The sequence below is a fragment of the Oncorhynchus keta genome, unplaced genomic scaffold (assembly GCF_023373465.1).
Source record: "Oncorhynchus keta strain PuntledgeMale-10-30-2019 unplaced genomic scaffold, Oket_V2 Un_contig_1663_pilon_pilon, whole genome shotgun sequence".
Taxonomy (NCBI): domain Eukaryota; kingdom Metazoa; phylum Chordata; class Actinopteri; order Salmoniformes; family Salmonidae; genus Oncorhynchus; species Oncorhynchus keta.
This window is the reverse complement of record NW_026280031.1, coordinates 113,856-127,756: the sequence shown is the minus strand read 5'-3', so window position 1 is coordinate 127,756 and position 13,901 is coordinate 113,856. Positions and strand designations below refer to the sequence as shown.

Genomic DNA, 13,901 nt, shown 5'->3' with positions numbered 1-13,901 from the left:
CCCTGCACATCGACTCAGTACTGGTACCCTGTGTATATAGCCAAGTTATTACCTGGTACATAGCCATGTTATACACTCATTGTGTATTATAACTTGTAGTATTATTTTTCTAATTTCTTTCTCTCTGCATTGTTGTCCACATATCAACATTTTGAGCTTGTTTCTCAGTTATATTATTTGTATTAGAAGTGTAACTAATTATTAAATCAAATCAAATGTTATTTTTCATATGCTTCGTAAAACATAAGCATTTCACTGTTATTCTACACCTGTTGTTTTACGAAGCGTGTGAGGAATACATTTGGTTGTAAATGAGATCTGTATTTCATTTTCAATATGTAATTAATTATAAAGGGGGTATTGTGTGTGTGTGTATGGCTGAGCTGATACATGTAAATCAATTTTGAAGTCAGGCTGTAAAACAACAAAATGTGGAATAATTCAAAACAGGGTACGAATATTTTGTGAAGACCCCATGTTTGTAAGTGAAACACCGGTTTTTGACTGGCATCTGCTGGTCCAAACAGGAAGACGCTCCAGAGCGGCGCTCATTGGCTGTTGCCATGACATCGCCTCGTTGGATATGCGGACGCTGAGGAGTGAAGCATTCTGGGATACGGACACAAATTTGCAGCGATGCTTTGGTGAAGATTTACTCAAGACGAAAACACTCTACAAAAATGAAGGTATTGTTGCCTAGAAACAACACGGGTATAGTTATATAATATCTGTATATACTTCCTTAATCCGGGTATTTAAATTATCTACGCGTTTATATTTAGGTTGTGGTGTCCCCGAACCCAAATGTTGCTAATGTTAGCTGGCTAGCTAGCTAACGTTACCAGTAAAGGCTACTTCTTGGCTAACTAATCATTTGCACCAAGTCAAACCACCTGTTACAAACTATCTCCCTTTATTGGGACAGGGGAGATCGGTAGCAGACTGGAGTGGGGAAAATACAGCGATAAGAGGGACGTACCTGTATGGTGGAGTCGGGATTCGTACCCAGGCTGAGGGGTGGTTGTATGTTCTGTAGACCAGGGTTTCACCAACTCTATCCTGGAGCTTCACCTCTGATTGTTACTGAAACAGGCGGGGAGAAAGCTCTATTGTTTCTACTGATGATAAGTTCTTTAACGTTACCCACGAGACCAAATTCTTCCTTCTCTCTCTCTCCCGCTCCCTCTCTGTCTCCCTCTCTGTCTCCTCTCTGTCTCCCTCTCTGTCTCCTCTTCACTCTCTGTCTCTCTCTCTCTCTCTCTCTCTCTGTCTCTCTCTGTCTCTGTATCTCCCTCTCTCTCCCTCTCTCCCTCTCTGTCTCTCTCTCTCTCTCTCTCTCTCTCTCCCTCTCGGTCGCTCCCTCTCGGTCTCTCTTTGTCTCTCTCTCTCTCTCTGTCTCTCTCTGTCTCTCTCTCTCTTCTCTCTCTGTCTCTCTCTCCCTCTCTCTCTCTCCCTCTCTGTCTCTCTCTCTCTGTCTCTCTCTCTCTTTCTCTCTGTCTCTCTTCTCTCTCTCTCTCTCTCTTCTCTCCCTCTCTCTCTCCCTGCAGCGTGTTTTCACCCTCACAGACAGAGCTTGGTTGGGGTCCTGTCTCCAGTACAAATGGCAGAAGACCCTGGGGAACTACATCGCTGTCGCAGGGTGAGTTGTTGCTCTGATGGTTGCTGTTGTCAGGTCTTCATCATACATGTTATTATGGTGTAAAACTCCTGGTCCAGGGGGTTTAGTGGAGGTCTTCATCATACATGTTATTATGGTGTAAAACTCCTGGTCCAGGGGGTTTAGTGGAGGTCTTCATCATACATGTTATAATGGTGTAAAACTCCTGGTCCAGGGGGTTTAGTGGAGGTCTTCATCATACATGTTATTATGGTGTAAAACTCCTGGTCCAGGGGGTTTAGTGCAGGTCTTCATCATACATGTTATTATGGTGTAAAACTCCTGGTCCAGGGGGTTTAGTGGAGGTCTTCATCATACATGTTATTATGGTGTAAAACTCCTGGTCCAGGGGGTTTAGTGGAGGTCTTCATCATACATGTTATTATGGTGTAAAACTCCTGGTCCAGGGGTTTAGTGGAGGTCTTCATCATACATGTTATTATGGTGTGGTGTAAAACTCCTGGTCCAGGGGGTTTAGTGGAGGTCTTCATCATACATGTTATTATGGTGTAAAACTCCTGGTCCAGGGGGTTTAGTGGAGGTCTTCATCATACATGTTATTATGGTGTAAAACTCCTGGTCCAGGGGGTTTAGTGGAGGTCTTCAACATACATGTTATAATGGTGTAAAACTCCTGGTCCAGGGGGTTTAGTGGAGGTCTTCATCAGACATGTTATTATGGTGTAAAACTCCTGGTCCAGGGGGTTTAGTGAAGGTCTTCAACATAGATGTTATAATGGTGTAAAACTCCTGGTCCAGGGGTTTAGTGGAGGTCTTCATCATACATGTTATAATGGTGTAAAACTCCTGGTCCAGGGGTTTAGTGGAGGTCTTCATCATACATGTTATTATGGTGTAAAACTCCTGGTCCAGGGGGTTTAGTGGAGGTCTTCATCATGCATGTTATTATGGTGTAAAACTCCTGGTCCAGGGGTTTAGTGGAGGTCTTCATCATACATGTTATTATGGTGTGATGTAAAACTCCTGGTCCAGGGGTTTAGTGGAGGTCTTCATCATACATGTTATTATGGTGTGATGTAAAACTCCTGGTCCAGGGGTTTAGTGGAGGTCTTCATCATACATGTTATTATGGTGTAAAACTCCTGGTCCAGGGGGTTTAGTGCAGGTCTTCATCATACATGTTATTATGGTGTAAAACTCCTGGTCCAGGGGTTTAGTGGAGGTCTTCATCATGCATGTTATTATGGTGTAAAACTCCTGGTCCAGGGGGTTTAGTGGAGGTCTTCATCATGCATGTTATTATGGTGTAAAACTCCTGGTCCAGGGGTTTAGTGCAGGTCTTCATCATACATGTTATTATGGTGTAAAACTCCTGGTCCAGGGGTTTAGTGGAGGTCTTCATCATACATGTTATTATGGTGTGATGTAAAACTCCTGGTCCAGGGGTTTAGTGGAGGTCTTCATCATACATGTTATAATGGTGTAAAACTCCTGGTCCAGGGGTTCAGTGGAGGTCTTCATCATGCATGTTATTATGGTGTAAAACTCCTGGTCCAGGGGGTTTAGTGGAGGTCTTCATCATACATGTTATTATGGTGTGATGTAAAACTCCTGGTCCAGGGGTTTAGTGCAGGTCTTCATCATACATGTTATTATGGTGTAAAACTCCTGGTCCAGGGGGTTTAGTGGAGGTCTTCATCATACATGTTATTATGGTGTAAAACTCCTGGTCCAGGGGGTTTAGTGGAGGTCTTCATCATACATGTTATTATGGTGTAAAACTCCTGGTCCAGGGGGTTTAGTGGAGGTCTTCATCATACATGTTATTATGGTGTAAAACTCCTGGTCCAGGGTGTTTAGTGCAGGTCTTCATCATACATGTTATTATGGTGTAAAACTCCTGGTCCAGGGGTTTAGTGGAGGTCTTCATCATACATGTTATTATGGTGTAAAACTCCTGGTCCAGGGGGTTTAGTGGAGGTCTTCATCATACATGTTATTATGGTGTAAAACTCCTGGTCCAGGGCGTTTAGTGCAGGTCTTCATCATACATGTTATTATGGTGTAAACGTGATGTATTCACCTGGACCAGAGCTACCTGTTATATCTATTAATATAATACCAGTCTGTATTCACCTGGACCAGAGCTACCTGTTATATCTATTAATATAATACCAGTCTGTATTCACCTGGACCAGAGCTACCTGTTATATCTATTAATATAATACCAGTCTGTATTCACCTGGACCAGAGCTACCTGTTATATCTATTAATATAATACCAGTCTGTATTCACCTGGACCAGAGCTACCTGTTATATCTATTAATATAATACCAGTCTGTATTCACCTGGACCAGAGCTACCTGTTATATCTATTAATATAATACCAGTCTGTATTCACCTGGACCAGAGCTACCTGTTATATCTATTAATATAATACCAGTCTGTATTCACCTGGACCAGAGCTACCTGTTATATCTATTAATATAATACCAGTCTGTATTCACCTGGACCAGAGCTACCTGTTATATCTATTAATATAATACCAGTCTGTATTCACCTGGACCAGAGCTACCTGTTATATCTATTAATATAATACCAGTCTGTATTCACCTGGACCAGAGCTACCTGTTATATCTATTAATATAATACCAGTCTGTATTCACCTGGACCAGAGCTACCTGTTATATCTATTAATATAATACCAGTCTGTATTCACCTGGACCAGAGCTACCTGTTATATCTATTAATATAATACCAGTCTGTATTCACCTGGACCAGAGCTACCTGTTATATCTATTAATATAATACCAGTCTGTATTCACCTGGACCAGAGCTACCTGTTATATCTATTAATATAATACCAGTCTGTATTCACCTGGACCAGAGCTACCTGTTATATCTATTAATATAATACCAGTCTGTATTCACCTGGACTAGAGCTACCTGTTATATCTATTAATATAATACCAGTCTGTATTCACCTGGACCAGAGCTACCTGTTATATCTATTAATATAATACCAGTCTGTATTCACCTGGACCAGAGCTACCTGTTATATCTATTAATATAATACCAGTCTGTATTCACCTGGACCAGAGCTACCTGTTATATCTATTAATATAATACCAGTCTGTATTCACCTGGACCAGAGCTACCTGTTATATCTATTAATATAATACCAGTCTGTATTCACCTGGACCAGAGCTACCTGTTATATCTATTAATATAATACCAGTCTGTATTCACCTGGACCAGAGCTACCTGTTATATCTATTAATATAATACCAGTCTGTATTCACCTGGACCAGAGCTACCTGTTATATCTATTAATATAATACCAGTCTGTATTCACCTGGACCAGAGCTACCTGTTATATCTATTAATATAATACCAGTCTGTATTCACCTGGACCAGAGCTACCTGTTATATCTATTAATATAATACCAGTCTGTATTCACCTGGACCAGAGCTACCTGTTATATCTATTAATATAATACCAGTCTGTATTCACCTGGACCAGAGCTACCTGTTATATCTATTAATATAATACCAGTCTGTATTCACCTGGACCAGAGCTACCTGTTATATCTATTAATATAATACCAGTCTGTATTCACCTGGACTAGAGCTACCTGTTATATCTATTAATATAATACCAGTCTGTATTCACCTGGACCAGAGCTACCTGTTATATCTATTAATATAATACCAGTCTGTATTCACCTGGACCAGAGCTACCTGTTATATCTATTAATATAATACCAGTCTGTATTCACCTGGACCAGAGCTACCTGTTATATCTATTAATATAATACCAGTCTGTATTCACCTGGACCAGAGCTACCTGTTATATCTATTAATATAATACCAGTCTGTATTCACCTGGACCAGAGCTACCTGTTATATCTATTAATATAATACCAGTCTGTATTCACCTGGACCAGAGCTACCTGTTATATCTATTAATATAATACCAGTCTGTATTCACCTGGACCAGAGCTACCTGTTATATCTATTAATATAATACCAGTCTGTATTCACCTGGACCAGAGCTACCTGTTATATCTATTAATATAATACCAGTCTGTATTCACCTGGACTAGAGCTACCTGTTATATCTATTAATATAATACCAGTCTGTATTCACCTGGACCAGAGCTACCTGTTATATCTATTAATATAATACCAGTCTGTATTCACCTGGACCAGAGCTACCTGTTATATCTATTAATATAATACCAGTCTGTATTCACCTGGACCAGAGCTACCTGTTATATCTATTAATATAATACCAGTCTGTATTCACCTGGACTAGAGCTACCTGTTATATCTATTAATATAATACCAGTCTGTATTCACCTGGACCAGAGCTACCTGTTATATCTATTAATATAATACCAGTCTGTATTCACCTGGACCAGAGCTACCTGTTATATCTATTAATATAATACCAGTCTGTATTCACCTGGACCAGAGCTACCTGTTATATCTATTAATATAATACCAGTCTGTATTCACCTGGACCAGAGCTACCTGTTATATCTATTAATATAATACCAGTCTGTATTCACCTGGACCAGAGCTACCTGTTATATCTATTAATATAATACCAGTCTGTATTCACCTGGACTGGAGCTACCTGTTATATCTATTAATATAATACCAGTCTGTATTCACCTGGACCAGAGCTACCTGTTATATCTATTAATATAATACCAGTCTGTATTCACCTGGACCAGAGCTACCTGTTATATCTATTAATATAATACCAGTCTGTATTCACCTGGACCAGAGCTACCTGTTATATCTATTAATATAATACCAGTCTGTATTCACCTGGACCAGAGCTACCTGTTATATCTATTAATATAATACCAGTCTGTATTCACCTGGACCAGAGCTACCTGTTATATCTATTAATATAATACCAGTCTGTATTCACCTGGACCAGAGCTACCTGTTATATCTATTAATATAATACCAGTCTGTATTCACCTGGACCAGAGCTACCTGTTATATCTATTAATATAATACCAGTCTGTATTCACCTGGACCAGAGCTACCTGTTATATCTATTAATATAATACCAGTCTGTATTCACCTGGACCAGAGCTACCTGTTATATCTATTAATATAATACCAGTCTGTATTCACCTGGACCAGAGCTACCTGTTATATCTATTAATATAATACCAGTCTGTATTCACCTGGACCAGAGCTACCTGTTATATCTATTAATATAATACCAGTCTGTATTCACCTGGACCAGAGCTACCTGTTATATCTATTAATATAATACCAGTCTGTATTCACCTGGACCAGAGCTACCTGTTATATCTATTAATATAATACCAGTCTGTATTCACCTGGACCAGAGCTACCTGTTATATCTATTAATATAATACCAGTCTGTATTCAGCTGGACTAGAGCTACCTGTTATATCTATTAATATAATACCAGTCTGTATTCACCTGGACCAGAGCTACCTGTTATATCTATTAATATAATACCAGTCTGTATTCACCTGGACCAGAGCTACCTGTTATATCTATTAATATAATACCAGTCTGTATTCATCAGTTTGGGGTCTGGTACCCATCACTGGGACACCAATGCCCACCTTCTACTGTAGGCTAAATATCCATATTGGACAAGACAGTTGTTCTATTCAGTTCTGTTCTATTCAGTTCTGTTCTATTCTGTTCTGTTCTATTCTGTTCTGCTCTATTCAGTTCTGTTCTATTCAGTTCTGCTCTATTCAGTTCTGTTCTATTCTGTTCTGCTCTATTCAGTTCTGTTCTATTCAGTTCTGCTCTATTCAGTTCTGTTCTATTCAGTTCTGTTCTATTCAGTTCTGTTCTATTCAGTTCTGCTCTATTCTGTTCTATTCAGTTCTGTTCTATTCTGTTCTGCTCTATTCAGTTCTGTTCTATTCTGTTCTGCTCTATTCTGTTCTGCTCTATTCAGTTCTGTTCTATTCAGTTCTGCTCTATTCAGTTCTGTTCTATTAGTTCTGCTCTATTTTATTCTGTTCTGTTCTATTAGTTCTGTTCTATTCAGATCTGTTCTATTCAGTTCTATTCAATTCTGTTCTATTCAGTTCTGTTCTATTCTGTTCTATTCAGTTCTGTTCTATTAGTTCTGCTCTATTTTATTCTGTTCTATTCAGTTCTGTTCTATTCAGTTCTGCTCTATTCAGTTCTGCTCTATTTTATTCTGTTCTATTAGTTCTGCTCTATTTTATTCTGTTCTATTCAGTTCTGTTCTATTCAGTTCTGTTCTATTAGTTCTGTTCTATTCTGTTCTATTCAGTTCTGCTCTATTCAGTTCTGTTCTATTCAGTTCTGTTCTATTCTGTTCTATTCAGTTCTGTTCTATTCAGTTCTGCTCTATTCAGTTCTGCTCTATTCAGTTCTGTTCTATTAGTTCTGTTCTATTCAGTTCTGTTCTATTCAGTTCTGCTCTATTCAGTTCTGTTCTATTCAGTTCTGTTCTATTTATTCTGTTCTATTCAGTTCTACTCTTTTCTATTCTAAACTATACTGTTATGTACTATACTGTTATGTACTGTTATGTACTGTACTGTTATGTACTGTACTGTTATGTACTATTATGTACTGTACTGTTATGTACTGTACTGTTATGTACTGTACTGTTACTGTACTGTTATGTACTGTACTGTTATGTACTATACTGGTATGTGCTATACTGTGCTATACTGTACTGTTGTGTACTGTACTATTATGTACTATACTGTACTGTTGTGTACTGTACTATTATGTACTATACTGTTATGTACTGTTATGTACTATATTGTATGTGCTATACTGTACTATACTGTGCTGTTATGTACTATACTGTTGTGTACTATACTATTCTGTACTGTTATGTACTGTACTGTAATGTTATGTACTGTACTGTATGTTATGTACTATACTGTTATGTACTATACTGTTATGTACTATACTGTTATGTACTGTACTGTTATGTACTGTACTGTTATGTACTGTACTGTTATGTACTATACTGTTATGTACTGTTATGTACTGTACTGTTATGTACTGTACTCTTATGTACTATACTGTTATGTACTATACTGTTATGTACTGTACTGTTATGTACTGTACTGTACTGTACTGTTATGTACTATACTGTTATGTACTGTACTGTTATGTACTATACTGTTATGTACTGTACTGTTATGTACTGTTATGTAATGTTATGTCCTATACTGTTGTGTAATGTTATGTACTATACTGTACTGTACTGTAATGTTATGTACTATACTGTACTGTACTATACTGTTATGTACTATACTGTTATGTACTATACTGTTATGTAATGTTATGTAGTGTTATGTACTATACTGTACTGTACTATACTGTACTGTTATGTACTGTTATGTACTATACTGTACTGTACTATACTGTTATGTACTATACTGTTATGTAATGTTATGTACTGTTATGTACTATACTGTACTGTACTATACTGTACTGTTATGTAATGTTATGTACTATACTGTTATGTACTATACTGTACTGTAATGTTATGTACTATACTGTTGTGTACTGTTATGTACTATACTGTAATGTTATGTACTATACTGTACTGTACTATACTGTACTGTTATGTACTATACTGTACTGTACTGTTATGTACTATACTGTACTGTACTATACTGTACTGTTATGTACTATACTGTTGTGTAATGTTATGTACTGTTATGTACTATACTGTACTGTACTATACTGTACTGTTATGTACTGTTATGTACTATACTGTACTGTACTATACTGTTATGTACTATACTGTTATGTAATGTTATGTACTGTTATGTACTATACTGTACTGTACTATACTGTACTGTTATGTAATGTTATGTACTATACTGTTATGTACTATACTGTACTGTAATGTTATGTACTATACTGTTGTGTACTGTTATGTACTATACTGTAATGTTATGTACTATACTGTACTGTACTATACTGTACTGTACTATACTGTACTGTTATGTACTATACTGTACTGTACTATACTGTACTGTTATGTACTATACTGTTGTGTAATGTTATGTACTATACTGTACTGTACTGTACTGTTATGTACTATACTGTTGTGTAATGTTATGTACTATACTGTACTGTAATGTTATGTACTATACTGTACTGTAATGTTATGTACTATACTGTTGTGTACTGTTATGTACTATACTGTTATGTACTGTACTGTACTGTGTTATGTACTATACTGTACTGTACTATTCTGTACTGTTATGTACTGTACTGTTATGTACTATACTGTTATGTACTATACTGTACTGTACTGTTATGTACTATACTGTACTGTACTATTCTGTACTGTTATGTACTGTACTGTTGTGTAATGTTATGTACTATACTGTACTGTAATGTTATGTACTATACTGTTGTGTACTGTTATGTACTATACTGTACTGTACTGTTATGTACTATACTGTACTGTACTATACTGTACTGTTATGTACTATACTGTACTGTAATGTTATGTACTATACTGTTGTGTACTGTTATGTACTATACTGTTATGTACTATACTGTACTGTACTGTTATGTACTATACTGTACTGTACTATTCTGTACTGTTATGTACTGTACTGTTGTGTAATGTTATGTACTATACTGTACTGTAATGTTATGTACTATACTGTTGTGTACTGTTATGTACTATACTGTACTGTACTGTTATGTACTGTACTGTACTTTTATGTACTATACTGTACTGTAATGTTATGTACTATACTGTACTGTTATGTACTATACTGTACTGTTATGTACTATACTGTACTGTAATGTTATGTACTATACTGTACTGTACTGTACTGTACTGTTATGTACTATACTGTACTGTACTGTTATGTACTATACTGTAATGTTATGTACTATACTGTACTGTACTGTACTATTCTGTACTGTTATGTACTATACTGTTGTGTAATGTTATGTACTATACTGTACTGTACTGTAATGTTATGTACTATACTGTACTGTAATGTTATGTACTATACTGTTGTGTACTGTTATGTACTATACTGTTATGTACTATACTGTACTGTACTGTTATGTACTATACTGTACTATTCTGTACTGTTATGTACTGTACTGTTGTGTAATGTTATGTACTACACTGTACTGTAATGTTATGTACTATACTGTTGTGTACTGTTATGTACTATACTGTTATGTACTATACTGTACTGTACTGTTATGTACTATACTGTACTATTCTGTACTGTTATGTACTGTACTGTTGTGTAATGTTATGTACTATACTGTACTGTAATGTTATGTACTATACTGTTGTGTACTGTTATGTACTATACTGTACTGTACTATACTGTACTGTACTGTTATGTACTATACTGTACTGTAATGTTATGTACTATACTGTACTGTACTGTACTATTCTGTACTGTTATGTACTATACTGTTGTGTAATGTTATGTACTATACTGTACTGTACTGTAATGTTATGTACTATACTGTACTGTAATGTTATGTACTATACTGTTGTGTACTGTTATGTACTATACTGTACTGTACTGTTATGTACTGTACTGTACTGTTATGTACTATACTGTACTGTAATGTTATGTACTATACTGTACTGTTATGTACTATACCTTACTGTTATGTACTATACTGTACTGTAATGTTATGTACTATACTGTACTGTACTATACTGTACTGTTATGTACTATACTGTACTGTAATGTTATGTACTATACTGTACTGTAATGTTATGTACTGTACTGTAATGTTATGTACTATACTGTACTGTTATGTACTATACTGTACTGTTATGTACTATACTGTACTGTAATGTTATGTACTATACTATACTGTACTGTTATGTACTGTACTGTAATGTTATGTACTATACTGTACTGTTATGTACTATACTGTACTGTACTGTTATGTACTATACTGTACTGTACTGTTATGTACTATACTATACTGTACTGTACTGTTATGTACTATACTGTTGTATGTACTATACTGTACTGTACTGTTATGTACTATACTGTACTGTACTGTTATGTACTATACTGTACTGTTATGTACTGTACTGTAATGTTATGTACTATACTGTACTGTAATGTTATGTACTATACTGTACTGTACTGTTATGTACTGTACTGTACTGTACTGTACTGTTATGTACTATACTGTACTGTTATGTACTATACTGTACTGTAATGTTATGTACTATACTGTACTGTACTGTTATGTACTATACTGTACTGTACTGTTATGTACTATACTGTACTGTTATGTACTATACTGTACTGTTATGTACTATACTGTACTGTACTGTTATGTACTATACTGTACTGTTATGTACTATACTGTACTGTACTGTTATGTACTATACTATACTGTACTGTTATGTACTATACTGTACTGTACTGTTATGTACTATACTGTACTGTACTGTTATGTACTATACTGTACTGTACTGTTATGTACTATACTGTACTGTACTGTTATGTACTATACTGTACTGTACTGTTATGTACTATACTATACTGTACTGTTATGTACTATACTGTACTGTACTGTACTGTTATGTACTATACTGTACTGTAATGTTATGTACTATACTGTACTGTACTGTTATGTACTATACTGTACTGTTATGTACTATACTGTACTGTAATGTTATGTACTATACTGTACTGTACTATACTGTACTGTACTGTTATGTACTGTACTGTACTGTTATGTACTATACTATACTGTACTGTTATGTACTATACTATACTGTAATGTTATGTACTATACTATACTGTAATGTTATGTACTATACTGTACTGTAATGTTATGTACTATACTGTACTGTAATGTTATGTACTATACTATACTGTACTGTTATGTACTATACTGTACTGTACTGTACTATACTGTACTGTTATGTACTATACTGTACTGTACTGTTATGTACTATACTGTACTGTACTGTTATGTACTATACTGTACTGTACTGTTATGTACTGTACTGTTATGTACTATACTATACTGTACTGTTATGTACTATACTGTACTGTACTGTTATGTACTATACTGTACTGTACTGTTATGTACTGTACTGTACTGTTATGTACTATACTGTACTGTTATGTACTATACTGTACTGTAATGTACTATACTGTACTGTTATGTACTATACTGTACTGTTATGTACTATACTGTACTGTTATGTACTATACTGTACTGTAATGTTATGTACTATACTGTACTGTAATGTTATGTACTATACTGTACTGTTATGTACTATACTGTACTGTTATGTACTATACTGTACTGTAATGTTATGTACTATACTGTACTGTACTATACTATACTGTACTGTTATGTACTGTACTGTACTGTTATGTACTATACTGTACTGTACTGTTATGTACTATACTGTACTGTTATGTACTATACTATACTGTACTGTTATGTACTATACTGTACTGTACTGTTATGTACTATACTGTACTGTACTGTTATGTACTATACTGTACTGTAATGTTATGTACTATACTATACTGTAATGTTATGTACTATACTGTACTGTAATGTTATGTACTATACTGTACTGTAATGTTATGTACTATACTGTACTGTACTGTTATGTACTATACTGTACTGTTATGTACTATACTGTACTGTTATGTACTATACTATACTGTAATGTTATGTACTATACTGTACTGTAATGTTATGTACTATACTGTACTGTAATGTTATGTACTATACTGTACTGTACTGTTATGTACTATACTGTACTGTTATGTACTATACTGTACTGTTATGTACTATACTGTACTGTACTGTTATGTACTATACTGTACTGTACTGTTATGTACTATACTGTACTGTACTGTTATGTACTATACTGTACTGTAATGTACTATACTGTACTGTAATGTACTATACTGTACTGTAATGTACTATACTGTACTGTTATGTACTATACTGTACTGTTATGTACTATACTGTACTGTAATGTTATGTACTATACTGTACTGTAATGTTATGTACTATACTGTACTGTAATGTACTATACTGTACTGTTATGTACTATACTGTACTGTAATGTTATGTACTATACTGTACTGTACTATACTGTACTGTACTGTTATGTACTGTACTGTACTGTTATGTACTATACTATACTGTACTGTTATGTACTATACTGTACTGTTATGTACTATACTATACTGTAATGTTATGTACTATACTGTACTGT

General features: G+C 35.4%; 1 protein-coding gene across 1 annotated transcript in view; it reads left to right on the top strand.

Annotated features, from left to right (window-relative positions):
- Positions 1-548: 548 nt before the first annotated feature.
- LOC127919424 (WD repeat-containing protein 19-like) overlaps positions 549-13,901 on the top strand; it is a 116,202-nt gene continuing 102,849 nt past the window's right edge. Inside the window, exons 1-2 of the mRNA XM_052502979.1 lie at positions 549-686; positions 1,548-1,639. Coding sequence (XP_052358939.1) covers positions 681-686; positions 1,548-1,639 — 98 coding nt within the window. The 5' untranslated portion in view covers positions 549-680. The remainder of the gene's footprint in view (positions 687-1,547; positions 1,640-13,901) is intronic.